Genomic DNA, 17944 nt, shown 5'->3' on the forward strand with positions numbered 1-17944 from the left:
CAGCTTATTGTGACTCTGTGTCTACTGTATCTACAGTTAGTTATAACCATGACCCTGAAAGTTGGTTTCTATTAGCTATTTCTTAATGGCTAATATTAGCATCCCATCCATTTCTCTTTTCTGGCCTGTCTGCTTTGGCTTTGTCTGATGCTTTTGTAAGTCAGTTCATCTTACTGAACTTGCAGGAAACTAACTAACCAGTAATTTTATGTCATACTTCTGGGTTTTTTAGTGAGCTGAATTGCATGTGGCACCAATGTGAACATAGGGGTCATGTGAACTTGGAAGCAGTGTAGAGGTTGGGATGAAGGCATAAAGCCTGTTAGGCCAGCAAAGGTTGAAGAGCAGAACCGTCCCTTTTGGTGACAGTCAGCCATCAAGTTGACTCAACCATCTTAAGAAACTTCACCCTGAGAGTTTATTTCCCACTTAGAATAAAATTCAGTTGCTTTGCAGTATAGTGTTAGCTCTGAATTTTCTAAAATCACAGGCATTTAAGCATATAGTATCTTTAAAAAAGCTTTTGAACTTTTTTTGTGTGAGTTCATCTGCTGGATTCTGAACTTTTCAATATGTGGTAGAAAACAGTTTTATACCCTGTAGCAGCAGTTCTTTTCCAGAAGACTCAGCCAAGAATGAGACTCTCTTGTGCTGAGAAATGTGTAAACATGTAGGTTAGTTCTTTCCTCAAAGAGCTTGCAGACTAGTGCCAAGTAGAGTGGTGAGTTTGATGTGGGAGCTGGAATGTAGATGTAAGAAACTCAAACAAGCCACAAAATACCCACTTGATGGAAACAACTTTTAAGCCCTGCTGAGCTGGGATGGGTTGAATCTGCAGTTCAAGGAAAAGATTCTGATACTCATCATCTGTGGCGTGAGACACCCATATTTCTGTTAGTAACACCTTCAAGAATAAGACTTGTGGGGTGTGAATATGTTAATTAAATCGAGTTTTTTTGCATTCGGGGACAGTGACAGCATGTCTACTCTGGTCTGAAGTGCAGAGTAGCTGTTAAAACGTGTTATACTTTCATGCAGCTTTCAGTTACCTAAAATTAGATTATCTGAATGAAACATTACTTGTGCCATGTATTTAGACACAACTTTGGGAGGGTTGTTTGTTGAGTCACACTGCAGCCTCGTTTTGTCTTTGGAAATAATTTGTATACTTTCTTGTAGTGCAGAGCTATGAAGTGTATATTCTACCAGATTCAAATTGGCTACTTGAAGAGGCAGCGAAAATACCTCTGCACTATATATACTTGGCAAAGAGACTGCTGAAGAGTATGGCAGAAACAACTCAAGTTTGGGCAGGACTAGTACTGATCTAGAATTAAAAAGCCCATGAGGATCCATGTTCACTTCTAACAGGGTCATTGAGATCTGCATTCTGTATTCCCAACCATTTTTCCCCACAACACCTGCGGTTTTGGTCTGGGTTAGTCCCTTATCCATGTTATCCCAGCTGCCCAGGATAATGGAAAGCCACTGTCTTACAATCATACCAACCTAAATTTAGAGTATTTTAAAGAAATAACTTTCCTGCATGAGACTGTATGGGCTACAGATGAGATTAAAACAAATACTAACGTCAGCATTCACATCTGTGTTCCTTGCTCTGTAACTCTACTATACATGCAGACATGTTTAGAGAATGTATAAAATGTACACTTAATATTTCATTTCATTACCTGACCTGCTGGCTTTGATTAACAGTCTTTATTAAGAGGATTAAGTGGTTGTGGATTGGGAAGTATAATGCTAGGCCTGTGAAGCAGTATGCAAAGGGATGTTACATACTTTTGGCTATATTGAGTATTTCTACCCTCTAGTGATGCACAAAGCATCAAAGCTCTTCTTTTTTAACTCCGGTTTTGAAAAGGATTTTCCAATAAAAATTTGAATTTTAATTAACCATATTTGGTAGAATGATAAAGTTTTGCCATTTGTAAGTGGTCTAGAAAGAGGTACAGGACCAAATTACGCTAATTTTGAATGCAGGAGTTCTTAACTTGACCTTTTTTTTTCTTGAAAGGTTGTTTTTCTTGCACTGAAAACCTGGAATCTATTCCTAGAAATATTTTTGTCTTTCTAGGCTTTTGTGGAGTTTCAGAATTTGTTGGGATTTTTTTTTTCATTACTGAAGATTTCTTTGTGTTCAAAGGTCCAGAATATGAGCATTTAAAAAGCTTTTCTCTGGGCAGAGGGTTGCTGTATACCTTGTCTTCCAGGCTCTAGAAATAACGTAAAAACTAGTAACTGGTGGTTCACTTTGACTGAGTCTCTATACATTTGTGCTCTTGAATTTGTGAAAACAGAGAAAACTGTTCTGAAACAAGTTAGATACTATAAGAAAGAACTACAAGGAAAATGAATTCGTCTGAAATTGGCCTGCTCGTGATGGGTGTTGGAAGTCCCATCTTGATTTCCAGTCACCCACACACTCTCAATCCCCTACTTCAAGGGTTCTTTACAAAGCATTTTTCTTACTTATCCCTTCATCGTGATTCCTATAGAGGGAGTATCATACCTTCCTTACATTTCTTATTTCATGACACAGTGAGCATATTTAAAATCTTGCTTAAATTTTCCTCTGATTGAATGTATTCTGTGCGAGATATCTCTCATGCTCATATGAGTTCCTTAGATTTCAGCAAGGCAGCTGTAGAGGTTACCTTCATTTTCAAGGAAAAATTCGCACTGTAAGTGCAAGTCTTTAGCAATGAGGTGTCTTAGTAGTCTCTAGAAACCTTGACTCATCATTCAGTTCCTGGAACTACAAAGGGAGAAATTAGTTTCCCAGCTTTTCATATCAGCATTAAGAAAATAAACCATGACCCTCAAGACTTGAGCCAGAGGCATCTAGTAATCACTGAAGCACCGTATTCCTAACTTGTATGTTTAGAATTTAAGTGGACTGGCTTAAGTGGACTAAATCAAAAATCACATCTGCCAGGGAAATGGTATATCATTATCAGATGTTTTAAGTAGGCATTACAGCCTAGTTTCTCTAGTTTTTCAGGCTCTAGGAAGACGACTTCTGAGCGGTTGATTTGTCATGTTTTTGGCTCACTGACCTAAAGTAGCTTTGTTTGTCCCATTTCTGATTTTAATCAAACTGGGCACATACTCATGATTCTTATTTGGATTGGCCTTCACTAGTTGTGTTGTTCAGCTCTAATGGCTTTTAGACTAGAGATATTTCTTCCTCTGTGTCCTGAATAAAAATTAAACGTGTTTCAAGATTTCAGAAAAGCTTACCCTTATGAAGGCAGTTCTTCAGTTTATCAGGCATTAGTTAGTTCAGTTTAATTTAAGCAGGAGGTTGCCTGTTTAGGGGTCAGAGTTAACTACCTATCAAATCCTATCTTCTTGGTGATTAGAGTTGTGATTCAGAGTGTGCATTTCATACAGTCTTTGGCCTTTTTCAGAGTAAGAGTTTATTTTTGTATGAGGTCTTTTTGATAGACATAGAATCATAGGACAGCCCAGATTGGAAGTGACCTCAAAAGACTAATCCAACTTTTCATGAGTAAGGAAGCCTAGGTGAGATTATCTAACACCCTGTCCAATTGCAACTTGAGAATCTCCAGTGATGAGGATTCTGCCATGTCCCTGTGTTCCAGTGACTGATTGTTCTCACTCCAAAAAATATTTTTGTTATGTCAAGAAGAAACCTGGTACAGCTTGTATCCATTGTCTCTTGTCCTCTCCGTGTGGCTCCTTATGAAGACAGAGCCTCTCTCCTTTTTGTAGCCACTTTGTCATCCTTTATTAAGAGAGAGAAAGGGTAGCTATTAGTTAAAATTGTGGTGTCTCTTATGAGCTCGTACACTGATATCTGTAGTATCTAACAACAGATGACATCTTCGTTAATGGATGGGGTTTTTTTGAACTTGCACTTTTTTTCAAGAATTTCTTAGCCTGAAGTGATAGATGTCAAAGTTGACTTCAGCTGTGGAAAAATACAAATTTTCAATAGGAAAGAAATCATCAAGCCATTTCCAGTATATACTGTCCTCTACAGGAAAAAAGTCAATTTTGCATTTTATGTGGTCATCTAGCTCATCTCCTCTCATTTTTCTCAGTGCTTCTTAAGAGTTCTGTGGTATCTATTACATATAATCGAAACCACTAAAAGTTAATTTCAGAAGGCTCAATGTCTTGGAAATAGGTCTCTGAGTAAGAAAGGCAGGTACCTAGAGAGAAAATACAGTAATCTGAGGAGGGACTGCTTTGTTGTGGTTGTTGGTGTAGAGTTCATCTCCTTGACATGTGATTAATCTTCATAATTACATACATGTGTGTCGATTACGTATCAAGCTACAGCAACTATAAGAATAGAACCACGTGCATCACGATCCTCTTGTGTTTGCAGAGGTCCCGAAACATAAAACAGAATCTTGTCTTTTCAAGATAGTTGTACCTGCTTTGACAATAATTTGTGGTTACCTAATTTGGCATATTTGCAGTAGTCCATGAAAACGATCATACTTACAAAAACTTTTCCTGCTGCTGTGTCTTGTTTTGCAGTCAAACCTGCCTGCAATCCAGGATGGTTTAACGGGTTTTCAAAGTATGCCTGTTTGGTAGCTCTAGGACAAAAGGGTTTAAAGAGAAGCTAGAATTCACTTTCAGCCAGGTTCATAGGAAACAGAATTTTAATACAATAAATGAGGCAGTCTCCAGAACAGGGCAGTAGAAGGCCTGGATAGGAAAATGACCAGAATGTGTTGCATTTTTATGGAAGATAAGGGTATGTAAATTAAATATTTAATGAAATAGGACACTTATGGCAGTCACCTTTTTTTTTTGTTGTTTTTTGTGTTTTTTTTTTAAATTTCAGAGTCCTGTCCTCATACTGGAAGAGCTGATAGACTTAAAAGACAAAATAGTCTTTTTGTTTAGAGAATGAGTTTGGTTAGAAAGCGAGAGATTTAATAGTAGGCCTCTTACAGGTCACTCTGTAATAGTGACCTCTTGCTACATCATTATTCAATATTTTAAAATCAGTGTTACAGCAGCTATAGTAAATGTGAATCACTTGGATGCAGGGAACAGTTGGCCACAGTCCAAACATTTTCTATCCAAGAGTTCTGTTCCAACCAACTAATAGCTTATCTGGGGACACTGCTGTGTTCCACTCGTGGTCCAGGGATAAGTGTCTTGCATAAAGGAAAATTGCAGTTTGGCTGGTTGTGTTTATTTATTTATTATTAAGCAATACAAACAAACAAAAAGCCCTGAAGAATCACATCACAAACCTAACTATAGATCTTCCTAGGTCATTTAAACAACTGGCTTTTTGTTGACTGTAAGATAGCCTTTGATGTTTTTGCTTTTGTGTGTTGTATTGCATTGGAGCAGCAAGTCTTAGGACATTTTATAAGCAGCTGTAAATCCATTGGTGAAAATAATCCAGTCTCTAATACCAGGAGGAGTTTACCTGCATCACACCATGTACATGGTATCAAATAGGAAATAAAAGAATGTTTATGACTTGGGCAATGTTTTGCATGAATGTTAGCAGTTGTGTTTAAGAACCTTTTATTACTCTTTTTTTTATGGAAGATGTGTGGTGAACAGGAAGAATCTAATTATTTGTATTGAAAAACTGAACATTGTAAGGAGTTTTTTGTGTTGAGGGAGAATACAATAAAATGTACGTGTGTGGTTTTTGATACATAGAAGGAACTACAGTATGCTTTGCTACAAAACTGAGGAACTAGTTTTTATGCACTTTTGCATTTCTAGATTGGCTGTGAAACTCATATACTTCAGTGAAGCCCGTTGAAAAAAATGTAATATTTTTGATTATCTGTAAATGACCTGAAATGCTGAACATTTAATTGATCAAGCATTGTTCTTCCTATGCAGAAGCTTCAGGATGAGGCGGGGTGGATGGCGGAAACGGGCTGCCGAAGGCGATGGATGGGGAATATGGGTATGTTCAAAACAAAGTGTCTTTTTTTTTTAAAGAGGCAAATGGCACTGTGGTTAAAAGGGTTTTACAATTTTTTTTTTATATGTGCTAAAGGGATGCTGTAAATGAAATGCTTTTGCTTTGCTTGAAAATGCATAATTTAGTTCAAAAGAAATTTTTGAGTTACAAAGTTTTGAAGTCTTTGTTCACAATAATCCACTAAATTGCATTATTAATAAGTGCAGACCCTTGAATAGCTTTAAATCTCCATTTAAAAAATACACTAATAATTTTAAAACTATTTATGGTTGTCTCCACCACATTCTGTAGTTGGACAGACAATAACTGAGGCACCTAATTTACATAAATTACTACTGTCTCATGTATATTTAAGAACTGAAAATACATGGAACTACATTGTTTCTCTAGGCAATGAACCCCAGTTTAGCATCCAAACTTGCATTATCTCCTTATTTCTTCTTTCTTGTTATTCTATAAGCGTTTTTACATAGATAGAATCTTTTTCTATAGGAAAAAGATAAAAGAAGTATGAAATAAATCCTACCGTGTTGGTAACAAGATGCAGTTATCTAGATAAGAGTTTATGGTGGAGGATTTGCTGTGTTTCATTTGGAAAATGAATGTCTTTTGTGTGTCAACCGAATTCAATATGAAGGAATGTATGTAAGCATTAGGAAATAAGTCTAGCCTCATGGGTTGTGTTTTAACTTAAAAACTAGGGTGGGTACATGTCGGCAAAGGTTAAGAAGTTGGAGGATCAGTTCCGGTCAGATTCAGTCATACAGCAGCAGAGGGATGGAAATGCATCAAGTATCTTCAGTGGAGTCGCCATCTACGTCAATGGCTTGACAGGTGAACTTTCTTTTTTTTTGAGGATCTGTTTTGTGTTGTTCTGATGTTTATCATCCTAATAGGAGTGAAGAACTGTAAAATACATAAGTTTGCACCTAAGCAAATACGCGACAATTACTGTATATGTTTTGTATATTCCTTTGTTTTTCATTATTAAGGTTTTCAATATAAAATTACATTCTGAATATAAATATTGCTTTACTAAATCATTTACGTGAGAGATGTCTGCTAGAAATAGGAGTAGATTTTTCCATGTTCCATGATCTTATTATTTGAAATGAAACCTTTTAAATTCCTCCATATTCCTACATATATTAAATTTTTAGTTTTCCAAAATATTGATGGTTGGGTTGTATGCCTTAAATCTACTTTTGGGTGGGTACATCAGGGTTTTCTTTCTCAGAGTGGCATAGTGCTTGAGACAGAGAACCCACTAATAGTGGAAGGAGGAACAAGAGAAGGGGTAAGACATATATGCATTATCTGTGATGGACTGGTAGGGCATGTTAGCTGGAATAAGGTTTTTAATCTACCCTACTTAAGTTCATGCTTCTCCTGGGTTCTGTAAAGCAGCTTAATAACCTTTTTGAAACTCCCCAGAAGCCTTTTTCAAGGATCTATGCCAGGAACGTTGTGACTGTTATGTAACTGATGTGTACAGCTTCTATGATATGGATTAATGCTGGTTTAAGCACAGGGCTCAAACGGACTGAAATAGGTTAAGGTGGATATGTTAAACTACTAATACGTCTGAATCTGTTATTTAGTACAGGCAGTTTTCTTGGTGAAAATCTGGCATTTGTGTATTCTTCAAGGTATTAGTGCCTAAATAGAGCTCTACAAGACATTTGTCCGAAAGGCTGGAGTAGGAAAGATAACACTTGGAGAAAATGTGTGCTACTTTTACTTATAAGTTAGAGGTATAATGAAATGCTAGATATATTTTGAGAATTGACAGTATACCACTGGAAAGAATTGTAACTGTACCCTTTAAAAAAATTTTCTTCCTTCCTGTATTGATCAATTTTTTTTTAGTGCCTTATGCTAGATTCACTATTCAAGCATTGTTTGTACTGACTCAAACCTTTTGGGGCCAGTGTGACACCACTGCAAACATTTTCAAAGCTAAAACTTCTTGCCTTCCACCCGCCCCCCCCAACCGCTGCTTGCAAAAGAAGTACCCTTTTTAACACTGTTCAGGAGATAAGAAGAGTTGTTAGTTTTTAAGATATTCAGTGTTCCCAAAAACAATTCATGAATAACCTGGTGAGGAAAGAGTGAGTTAACTGCTTCAGTAAAGCAGAAATTTTATAGTAAAATTTGCTACACCCTTTTTATAGTATTTATTTTCTATTACTTCTGGATATAAACTAGTTTCTCATACTCTGGTGAGAAGATATGTGAGTTAATCTAATTTGGTGTTATGTAGATGTTATGTTATGATTAAATTTACTTATTTTTTCCTGCCCTCCACCATAACGTATTGTGGGAAGGTCCAGGACAATCCTCTATAGCAAGTAGAATGTTTACATTTTGAATCAGTCTTTTAAAAACCACAGTTTTCTACATTTCTTAAAAAATGTTTTTCTGATTTGTTCTTCAAAGAACTTGTAAGGTTTTTCAGGAGAAAAACAGTGGTTTTCACTCTTTCTGATTGTGGCATCATATTTATGAATTAAAGTTGATTTTCTTATTTTATTTGCTGACACAAAACAGGAATATTTCTGGGTTTAATTTTATAGATCCCTCAGCTGATGAATTAAGACGGCTAATGATGTTACATGGAGGCCAATACCATGTGTACTATTCCAGATCAAAAACAACTCACATCATTGCCACCAATCTTCCAAATGCCAAAATAAAAGAACTGAAAGGAGAAAAAGTAGTTCGGCCAGAGTGGATCATGGAAAGGTGAGTTTAAGTCTATTGCATTTGGAGATTTCTCCTTTTGGGCGGGAAAAAAAAAATCTGAAAAAAAAAGCATTACAGAAGATTGCCTTTTGAGATTATGGGTTAGTTTAAAATTAATCTGTCTTTGTAACAGCTGTAAAAGTATCACTGTTACATTGAAGATTTGCTTCTTGGGGATTGTTCCGTGAGAAACTTCACTAAGAACAGTCAAAAAGTCTCAAGCGTATCAGGAAACTGAACATTATCCTAGTGATTCCATTTAGTGTCCAACCAGCTGACCAGCTGTCATCTCAGAGTTAAATAAGTATTAGGTGATTGGTTTTTAACTTCTTGCTTTGTGCATTGCATAAGTTTCATCTGTAAGTAAAGAAGGATGTCAATTGAAAAGCATTTTCATAAAATTGTAACTAATGCATGTAAACATTTATTATGCTGTGGCTTTGTAACAAAACAAAATAAAGAATAATACCCCACATTTTATTTACAAAGAACTTATGTTCTTTGGTTCCTCCGCTGGAATATATAGGATCAATTAAAGTTGTCCTTAGATCCTTGAAAAGATGGTAGCCAAGCTCAGAGCAGTTAATCTGGTTTGTGTCTGCTTCCATCTGAGGAACCTATGGGAAATAGAACGGGCAGGAATATGTTCTGGAAATTATTCTGTCAGTGTCACGCTATTCTTGAGTAGCCTCTTTCCTAGATGACCAGCAGAAACACGCAAGGAACTGTTCTGCATATGTACTTGGGAAATCTTATTTGCAGTTCCTGTTTTCAGTTTGCTTATTTTCAGTCCTTTGAATTCAGTTGTTTCATATCATGTGTCTTTAATGTAATTTTTTTAAACTTTAGTCAGAAATTACAAGTTTTTGTTTCAAAGAGATTTTAGATGGATTTTTAAACAGTTTTAGGGCCTCACCCCTGAGTTTAAGGACTTGAAAAATTGATTGTAGTTGTGGTTTTATTGGAAAGATTTGGCTGTTGTCGTTGGTGTCATTAGAGCTTGTTATGACTTTAACCAAGTTGGAAAAATCAGTTTGTATACATTCCGTAGAGACTTGCTAGAACTTAATATATGAAATCTAAAATTTTCTTTAATGATGCCTTGTGTTCAGTTCTGCATCACTTGGTTCTGGAAGGTGGTGCTTCCAGAGTAAGTCAGAAGAACAGAGTATAGACAGATAAAGGGTGTTGGGCACAAGGAAACAAGGAATTCAGTGTCTCAGTAGAACAGGGTTCATATCAGAATCTGGAATAGAAACTACTTTCACAATCACCACCTCTCTTTTTTGTCTTCAAGAATGTTAAAGAATGCTCAGTAGTTAAAAACTACATCTCTGTATACGAAATGATGTTCCCCTTTAGATCACTTGGTGGAAATCTGTGTTGTAGGTATAGAGGTTCTAGGTTTCATAGAATGGTTTGGGTTGGAAGGGACCTTAAACATCATCTAGTGCCAACCCCCCCTGCCATGGGCAGGGACACCTTCCACTAGACCGGAAGTGTCTTACTCGGAACTCCATTCAGCCTGGCCTTGGGCGCTTCCAGGGACGGGGCATTCACAGCTTCTCTGGGCAACCTGTTTGTGTCTCACCATCCTCACAGTGAAGAATTTCTAATACCTAGTTGAAACCTACCCTCTTGCAGTTTAAAGCCATTCCCCCTTGTCCTGTCACTATATGCCCTTGTAAAAAGCCCCTCTCTAGCTCTCTTGTAAGCAGTATGGTGAGTTTGGGCTTTTTCAGTTAAGAATCAACCCTAAAATGTTATTGTCACAAATTGCTGGTAAAAGCAGTGGCGTTAGATATTCAGTCTTCTCATCCAAGGTTGCAAAATGAAAAGTTCTGTTTGTCTGTGGAGCTTTGATTTTTTTCTTATGTGCACAGATTATGATTTAGTCCTTAATTACATAATCACATATTACCTTTTTTCACTATGGTACCTGCCGCATTCTCTGAACAGAAAAGACTGAATTCAGGTTGCAAACTGCTAATACAGTGACTTGGGTTTTGCTTCTTGACTCTGTAACCCTGTTCCTTACTTACCGCATGTGACTTGAATTCTTTGCTTATAATGGAATGAATTATTCCTGTCTTTTACTGGTGCTTATCACTATAGCATCTGTCTGCTTTCCAAAGATTAATGAACTTACCACAACACTTTATTACAATGGCTTTTGTTTTCATTTTTTATTTGAGAGCCACCAAGACATTAATGTAAAACACCCAAAATGTTAATAATTTGGAATACACTGTGGGAACTATTTAAGATAAGATTATTCAGAGTTACTTATCCAAGCATGGTAAGGCATATGTTGAAGTTTATTGCTGCATTAAAAGCTTTGCTTATTATGAACTGTGGTCTGAAGTCAGACTCTAATAAACCTGATGTTAAATGCAAGTAGCTCTAGAATTTTGGTTTAATTAGCATCATATTTTGATTTTCAAATTGAATGAATATTTTTTGTAAAGAACTGTGTTAATCTAACAAAAATGTGAAGAAAATAGTTTAAAATAATTTAAAAAAATATTAGTCTGGTATGACGCTTGAATAAATAAAAGCTATCAGTCTTAGAAAAGTACAGCTTTTGGAAGAGATGCCACTTTACTTTGCCACAGTAATTTTTGTGGGGAAATAGTAAACTGAAGGGGAAGGAAATGGGTGTTATAGCTATATTGGAAGCAAATGGAGCAGACCTGCTCTTGAATAGTGGGGCAACCTCATGACAAAGGATATGGAATAAGCAGAGGTATTCAGTACTGCCTTTTCTTCAGTGTTTAGTGGCAAGGTCTATTTTCACACCTTGAAGGCCTGTATGTCTAGTGGCAGAGTTTGGAGAAGTGCTACCAAAGGTATACGAAGCATAAATTACGGTTCACTTAAGGAAACACTCTACCGTACCAGATAAAATGCACCCAAGGGAGCTGAAGAAGTTGGCTGATACCAGTGCTATACCACTCTGTCATTTTTGAAAATTCGTGGCAATCAGATGAGGTTTTCCAGAAGACCGGATAAAAGGCAAATGTCACGCTGTCTTCAAAAAGCAAAGGAGGGTTACAGGGAATCTAGGGAAGTTCAGCGTGATCAGCTTCATCACAGCCGCTGAAGAATGGAAGATACCTTTCTGAAAGCTCTGTCTAGGGTAGCAAGTCATGCCCAACCAGCCAGGTTGTCTTCTGTGGGTGAGGTGACTGAACAATGGGAGAGCAGTAAATTTGCTTTGACTACACTAGGGCTTTTGACACAATTCCCTCTTGCATTATTTAAGACAAACTGGGGAGATAACCAGTTGGATAGTGGGCTGCTAGCTGAGTGACAGACTGGCTCGACTGCCTCACTTAGACAGTAGTGGTCAACAGTTCAGAGTCAACCTAGCAAATGCTTACAAGGGGCATTTCTGAAGGGTTGGTACCGAGGGCAGATGCAGTTTAATGTCTTCATTAAAACATGGACATTGGTGATGCAGTGAAAAGTACCTTTAGCAAGTTTGTGGATGACTTGGAAGAGAACAGTTGGTTATACTGGAGAGCAGGGCTGCCCTTTGGAGAGTATCAAAAAACTGGAGGAATGGGATGGCAGAAACTTGATGAAATTCAAAAAAGTAAAATACAGAATCCTGAATACGAGACAGAATTTATTTCATGCAACCAGACAGGCTAGGGACTCACACCCTTGTAGGGAAGGACTTGAGAATCCAGGGGGACTACAAGGTGACCACCGAGCAGCAGTTGTGCCCCTGTGGAGATAGACACTAACAGCATATGGGGTTGCATTAGCAAGACCGTTGCCAACAGGTCAAGGGAAGTGATTCCTCCAATCTGTTCAACACTTCTGAAGTTACATCTGGAGTTCTGTGTCTGATTTTGCGCTTCGCAGTAGGAGAAAGATATTCACAAGCTGCAGTGAATTCAGAGGAGTACCACTAATATGAATAGAGGCCTGAAACATGATACATATCGAGAGACTGAGGAAGCTGGTTCTGTTATGCTTGGAGAGAAGACTAGGAGGAGATCTAATTGTTGCCTTTCATTACCTGTATGGAGGTTATGGAGAGCATGGAGCCAGATCTTCAAGATGCACAGCAAAAGGACAAGAGGCAATAGTCACAAGTTGCAGTGAAGAAAATTTTGACTGAGTATGAGGAAAAGATTTTTCACAGTAACAGAGAGTAAGCAGTGGAACAGGTACCTAGAGAGGTTGTGGAATTTCTGCCCTTGGAGATACTCAGCATTTGGGTGGACTCAGCCCTGACCAACCTGATCTGACTTTAAAGATAACCCTACTTTGATCACTGTTTGGACTAGAGACCCCCAGAGGTCCTTTTCAACCTAATTTTTTCAGTGATTATGAGTTCTGTGATCCAGGGAATGTGAAACGAGGAAAGATACTGAATGACGCATCTAAAATAGGATTCCTATTGCTGTATCTTAATTACAGTTTGGTAAAAAACAACTGTGGATTCATCTAGTAATGCAGCTATTCCAGAAGCTAAAATCTTGAAGTCATGAACCAGTTCTTAAATAAATGTGGGCTTTTTAATCATCTTGAAATTGCAGCAATTATTTTGAAATATTACGTGATAGGAGAAAATGTCTAATCAGGCATTGTAAAAGCTTAGTTGCTGCATCACTACTTTCTGTACAAGAAAGCTTTTGAACTCTACCTGTGTATTTTTAACTCTGTTTGGCAATGTTAAATGTAAATTATATTCCTTTATGAATGCTATATATGTATGTATCAAACAATATTTAATTGGTATGTTTTTGAGGCTGTTCTTACTATGCTATTTCCATAGAAACCTTACCAGGTCTCTTTGTATATGCGTAACTAGTTTTAATTTATCTAATTGGGAAATGTGATCTCCCACTATATTCTTCTCTAATTGCAGCAAGAAAGCTCCCAAGGGCTTTTGTTCTACTGTTCAGCTCCCCTGGCAGTAGTACAGATCTGAGCTAGTTAAAAAGCACATCTCCAAGAGAAAGCATTCAGGTATTGAAGAACAGAAGAACGGTATCTGCCACTGAGCTAAATTCTCTTAAAAAGTTTGAATCCAGTTGTATCTTCAAAACTAAATGCTACTATTAATCTGCTTTGATATGGGAGAGGTTCCTCTGCTCTAAAAAGTTTCAGCATCTCTGACCCAGTGTTCAGTGTGAAGAGTTGTATACAAAGAAGTGAAGTGTAGGCTGGGAAGGCTGTTATCTCTATGGCCAGCAACAATACTGTTGTGTATTTTTGAGATGATGTCCCTTCTAAATGTGTGACTTCCCTAAGGATTTTAGCAGTTACTTAAATATAATTGCAGTTTCAGTGGAAGAAGAAAAAGAAGAGGGAGATACATTGCAACACAACTGGAATGATTGCTGTAGATATTTATGGAAAGTGTGTTTAGAAATTATTCTTCTGTCTAGCTTGTATCAGTGTTTTTTCCTCACAAGAAGGGGTAATTAGCCCTGTGGAATGGAAAAAGTAGTTCTTTTTTAATAGTGAACCCCATCCTAGCTGACTTCCTTCAAATTCTACCCAAATTTGGTTAGAACATGTGCATTTGCATTGTTCCAAGGTAAAGAGCTCAATCAGCATTGTTCAGGTGGAATAACCTGGACCACTGATCATGGCTTTTTTGACTGTTTATTTTGGGGTTTAACTTAAATATTTAAGCTTTTTGTGTGCTTTGTATGTGTCAGTTGGAAAGAGAAATGGATGTAGACAAGAGAACAACATTACTGTCCAAATATCTTTTGTAGTACCAGTCACCACATCACAAATTACTTTTCAGTTCAATCCAGTTAGAGGTGGGAAAGGGGTTGTGGAAGGAACTGCAAGTACGGCTGAACAGCAAAAGGTAGTGACCAAAATAATAGCTTGTTGCACATGAGGGGTTTTTTTTTTAGCATAGAAGGTTGGGTTTTTTAAAAAATTTCTTCGACAGTAACCTGTTTCTTTTTTTTTTTTGTTTCAGCATTAAAGCTGGACGTCTCCTCTCGCACATTCCCTATCAGCTTTACACCAAGCAGTCAAGTGTTCAAAAAGGTCTCAACTTTAACAGCATATGCAAACCTGAAGATGCCATGCCAGGTCCAAGCAATATAGCTAAAGATCTCAACAGGGTGTAAGTGTTTTAGATCCTGCAATGCAGATGCTCATCATTCACCCATGATGGGTTTGCATTTATAACTATATAGCATTTTGAAAGTTCATTTCAGCTTTATGAGGGAAGCTCTGAGGCACTGAAATTTAAAACTAAGGTATAGCTATATAAATAGCTGAGGGCAGAACTACAGTTACCTTGACTTCAAGCCTTGTCTCTAGTCTTTGGACCACAGATTGCATGATAATATCACCTAGGTGTCCTAGGATATAATATATCTGTATGGAGGCAACAGGCATACATTAAAGGATTATGTCTAGTGACACTGAAAAGTAGGTTTTTATTTCAAAAATAAAAAGCTGGTATCATTTGACTACTTTTGCTAAAGGTGCCTAGGAATGAATATAAATGTATACTAGTTGTTAAGCTCTTTCTTTAGTGTCCTTAAAAAAAAAAAAGTCACAGCATACATTAGGTATGCTAACAGCAAGGTTTAAGTCACGCTTGAGAGAGAAGATGGATTAAAAAATGAAGTTACAGTATAAAAAAAAGTGTCCTAAAAGGCCTAAGACCTTGAGAAAGAAACTAGAACAGAAAGCACCGGTGAAACTTTTTAACTGGCAGAGGATTTGGAATTTGGAAAGAAACATTCCGCTTGGACTCTTCTCTGGATTTCTTTTTCTTTTTGTAAGAAGGTTCCTGCACCTTTTTCAGAAGTACATGTTTGTTCTTTAGAGGCAAGAATCATAACATTATAGAATGTTTTAGGTTGGAAAAGATACCTGGATGTCATCTGGTTCAATGCTACTGCTCAAACTGGGCCAAGGATACTGTACAAGATGCTGTATTTTCTGATTTGTACTGAGTTCTTCCACAGTCAGCTGATTTATTTAAAATCCAGTCATGCATAATGCTGAGGAGACTGTAATACATGAGTGGGATTTGTTTACATTTAGGAAAAATAAAATCAGTCCCACAAAATAAATATCCTAAGCAGTATTTCATACCAGTATTTTAAACCATGAGTGGTACAATCACCATCACCTCTTATTATTGCATTGTTAAAGTTTTTTTCTATGAGAAGAATATTCAGATTTCTGAAATTATCAATTTAGTCTGAAAAACATGAGTTTAAAATCCTGCCCTATCCACTGATGCTGAGTATATGCCACTGAATATACTATTTTCAACCACGCAACTCCTCAAAAATAATACGTTTAATATAATTTATGTTTCTGATAATCTTAACCAAATTGTTGTCACAAGTAATTGGCTTTCTGGTTTAACTGCCATACAAGATAGCTAACTATTTCCCACCTCTTTTTGTGTATTTAAATTGCTAGCTTTGGGAGTTGGAAGTGATAGTTGGGTTTGTTGGGTTTTTTCAGCAGATCAAGAGTTTGTACAACTCTTGAAAGCTTTGGTTTTAATACCCAGAATTAATTTTTTGAGTGAAAACTTTGTCTTTACACTGTCAGAGTAAATGTAAATTTTCAGTGCACTTGTGGCAGAATACTTTGGTTTATATGCTTAAAAGTTGAAAAGTAGTTTGTTTGGTTTTTATCAAAAGCTAAGAACATATTTGATTTTTAGAGCTTGAACAGATTTTTTTCATTGAGGAAAAAAAATAAAAAATGCCTTAGTCTTACGTGGTATCTCTGTACGAGCCATTCACTTAAGAGCTGGACTCAATGATCCTTGTAGATACCTTCCAACTGAGAATATTCTGTGATTCTGTGAAAATAATTCTCTAAAAAAAGTTCTTTGTGTATACCTTTCTTCTTGTTTGTTTTTAACTAGATAAGGAAAATCACGTTTTGATAAAAATATAACTCCTTCTGATGGTTTGGATATTCCTGCAGTATTCATGCTGTGCATGGTAGTACAGTTCTGTTAACAAATAAATAATTATTGCAGTCCAGTTGGAGACCTCTTGCCAAATTAAAGACCTTGGCAGTAGCTTTTCTAATGTGAGCATGGTCACTCTCATGTAAACTCCTGGTAGTGCTGTTAATAATAGATGTAATCTGCAAAATCTTTGGTATGGCTGTACAATATTTTGTGCCATTGAGAGGATGTGGCTCAGAGTTTGAGATAATTGTCTTGGGAATGTAGAAAACACTTAGGTATATACTGATAATGATTAGGAACATAAATATTTAGCACTTGAAATGACTTGTAAATGTGCCTTTATTTATAAAAGATACAGTATTTAATCATTGTATCTGTTTCAGAAATCACATTAAAAAGTGCGAAATGGAAAATGAGATCACACCCAATGGAATAAGTAGCTGGAATGAAGAAGAGGAAGAAGAAAGTGATGACTTTGGATTTACAGAACTGGAGGAGATTCTTCCCATACGGAAACAAAATGGGATTCAGTCTCATAAAGACAGCACTGCCATTTTTAACGGACACACACACACTTCTACCAGTGCCTTAAAGACACAGGATTGCTTGGTGCCCTCCGGCAACGGTGTTGCAAGCAGGTTCTCTCCAGGCCCTGTGCAGGAGGAGGGGAAGACTGAAAAAGGCATGGTTGACTTTAGAGACTGCACAATGCAGCAGTTGCAGCAAAGCAACAAAAATACAGACTTTTCGTGGAGTCCACACAGGACTATGAGTAACTCATCCTCATCTTCATTTTTGCACAGTAATACTAAAATAAATGGTGCTCACCACTCCACTGTTCAGGGGCCTTCAAGCACAAAAAGCACTTCTGTACCTGCTCCTAGCAAGGCAGCTTCCTTACCTGTGTCCAAACCTTCAGATTGTAGTTTTATTTCTGATTTTTATTCACGTTCAAGACTGCATCATATATCAACGTGGAAGTGTGAATTGACAGAGTTTGTCAACAGCCTGCAGAGAAAAAACAGCGGTGTCTTTCCAGGAAGGGAAAAATTAAAAAAATGGAAAGCAGGCAGGTCTGCACTTAAAACTGACACAGGTAGATACTTGTTTAAGGAGGTTTATGTTGAGAAGATGCCTTATATCTTTGTACATTAAATGTCTAAATGAGACTACATAGGTTAGTATTCAATATTCATATTACAGTCAGACTATCTGGAAAAACTTGCTGACTTGGATGCAGTGAAAACTAACTGATCCAACTGCTTTCGGCTTTGTTTGGGTTTTTTTAACTTAAAATG

At 37.0% G+C, this 17944-nt stretch overlaps 1 protein-coding gene across 6 annotated transcripts in view; it reads left to right on the forward strand.

Moving 5' to 3' along the window:
- Positions 1–17944, forward strand: part of REV1 (REV1, DNA directed polymerase) — a 71510-nt gene that overhangs the window by 8589 nt on the left and 44977 nt on the right. For 5 of the 6 annotated variants that reach the window (XM_017818379.1, XM_017818377.1, XM_017818378.1 and 2 more), the window contains exons 2-6: positions 5878–5944; positions 6664–6796; positions 8539–8707; positions 14667–14816; positions 17030–17742. In XM_017818379.1, coding sequence (XP_017673868.1) covers positions 5888–5944; positions 6664–6796; positions 8539–8707; positions 14667–14816; positions 17030–17742 — 1222 coding nt within the window. In that variant the 5' untranslated portion in view covers positions 5878–5887. Of the gene's footprint in view, positions 1–5877; positions 5945–6663; positions 6797–8512; positions 8708–14666; positions 14817–17029; positions 17743–17944 lie in introns of those variants that run through there. The other variant, XM_017818382.1, reaches the window with a different exon arrangement.

This window comes from Lepidothrix coronata, unplaced genomic scaffold (assembly GCF_001604755.1).
Source record: "Lepidothrix coronata isolate B3197 unplaced genomic scaffold, Lepidothrix_coronata-1.0 Scaffold68, whole genome shotgun sequence".
NCBI lineage: Eukaryota > Metazoa > Chordata > Aves > Passeriformes > Pipridae > Lepidothrix > Lepidothrix coronata.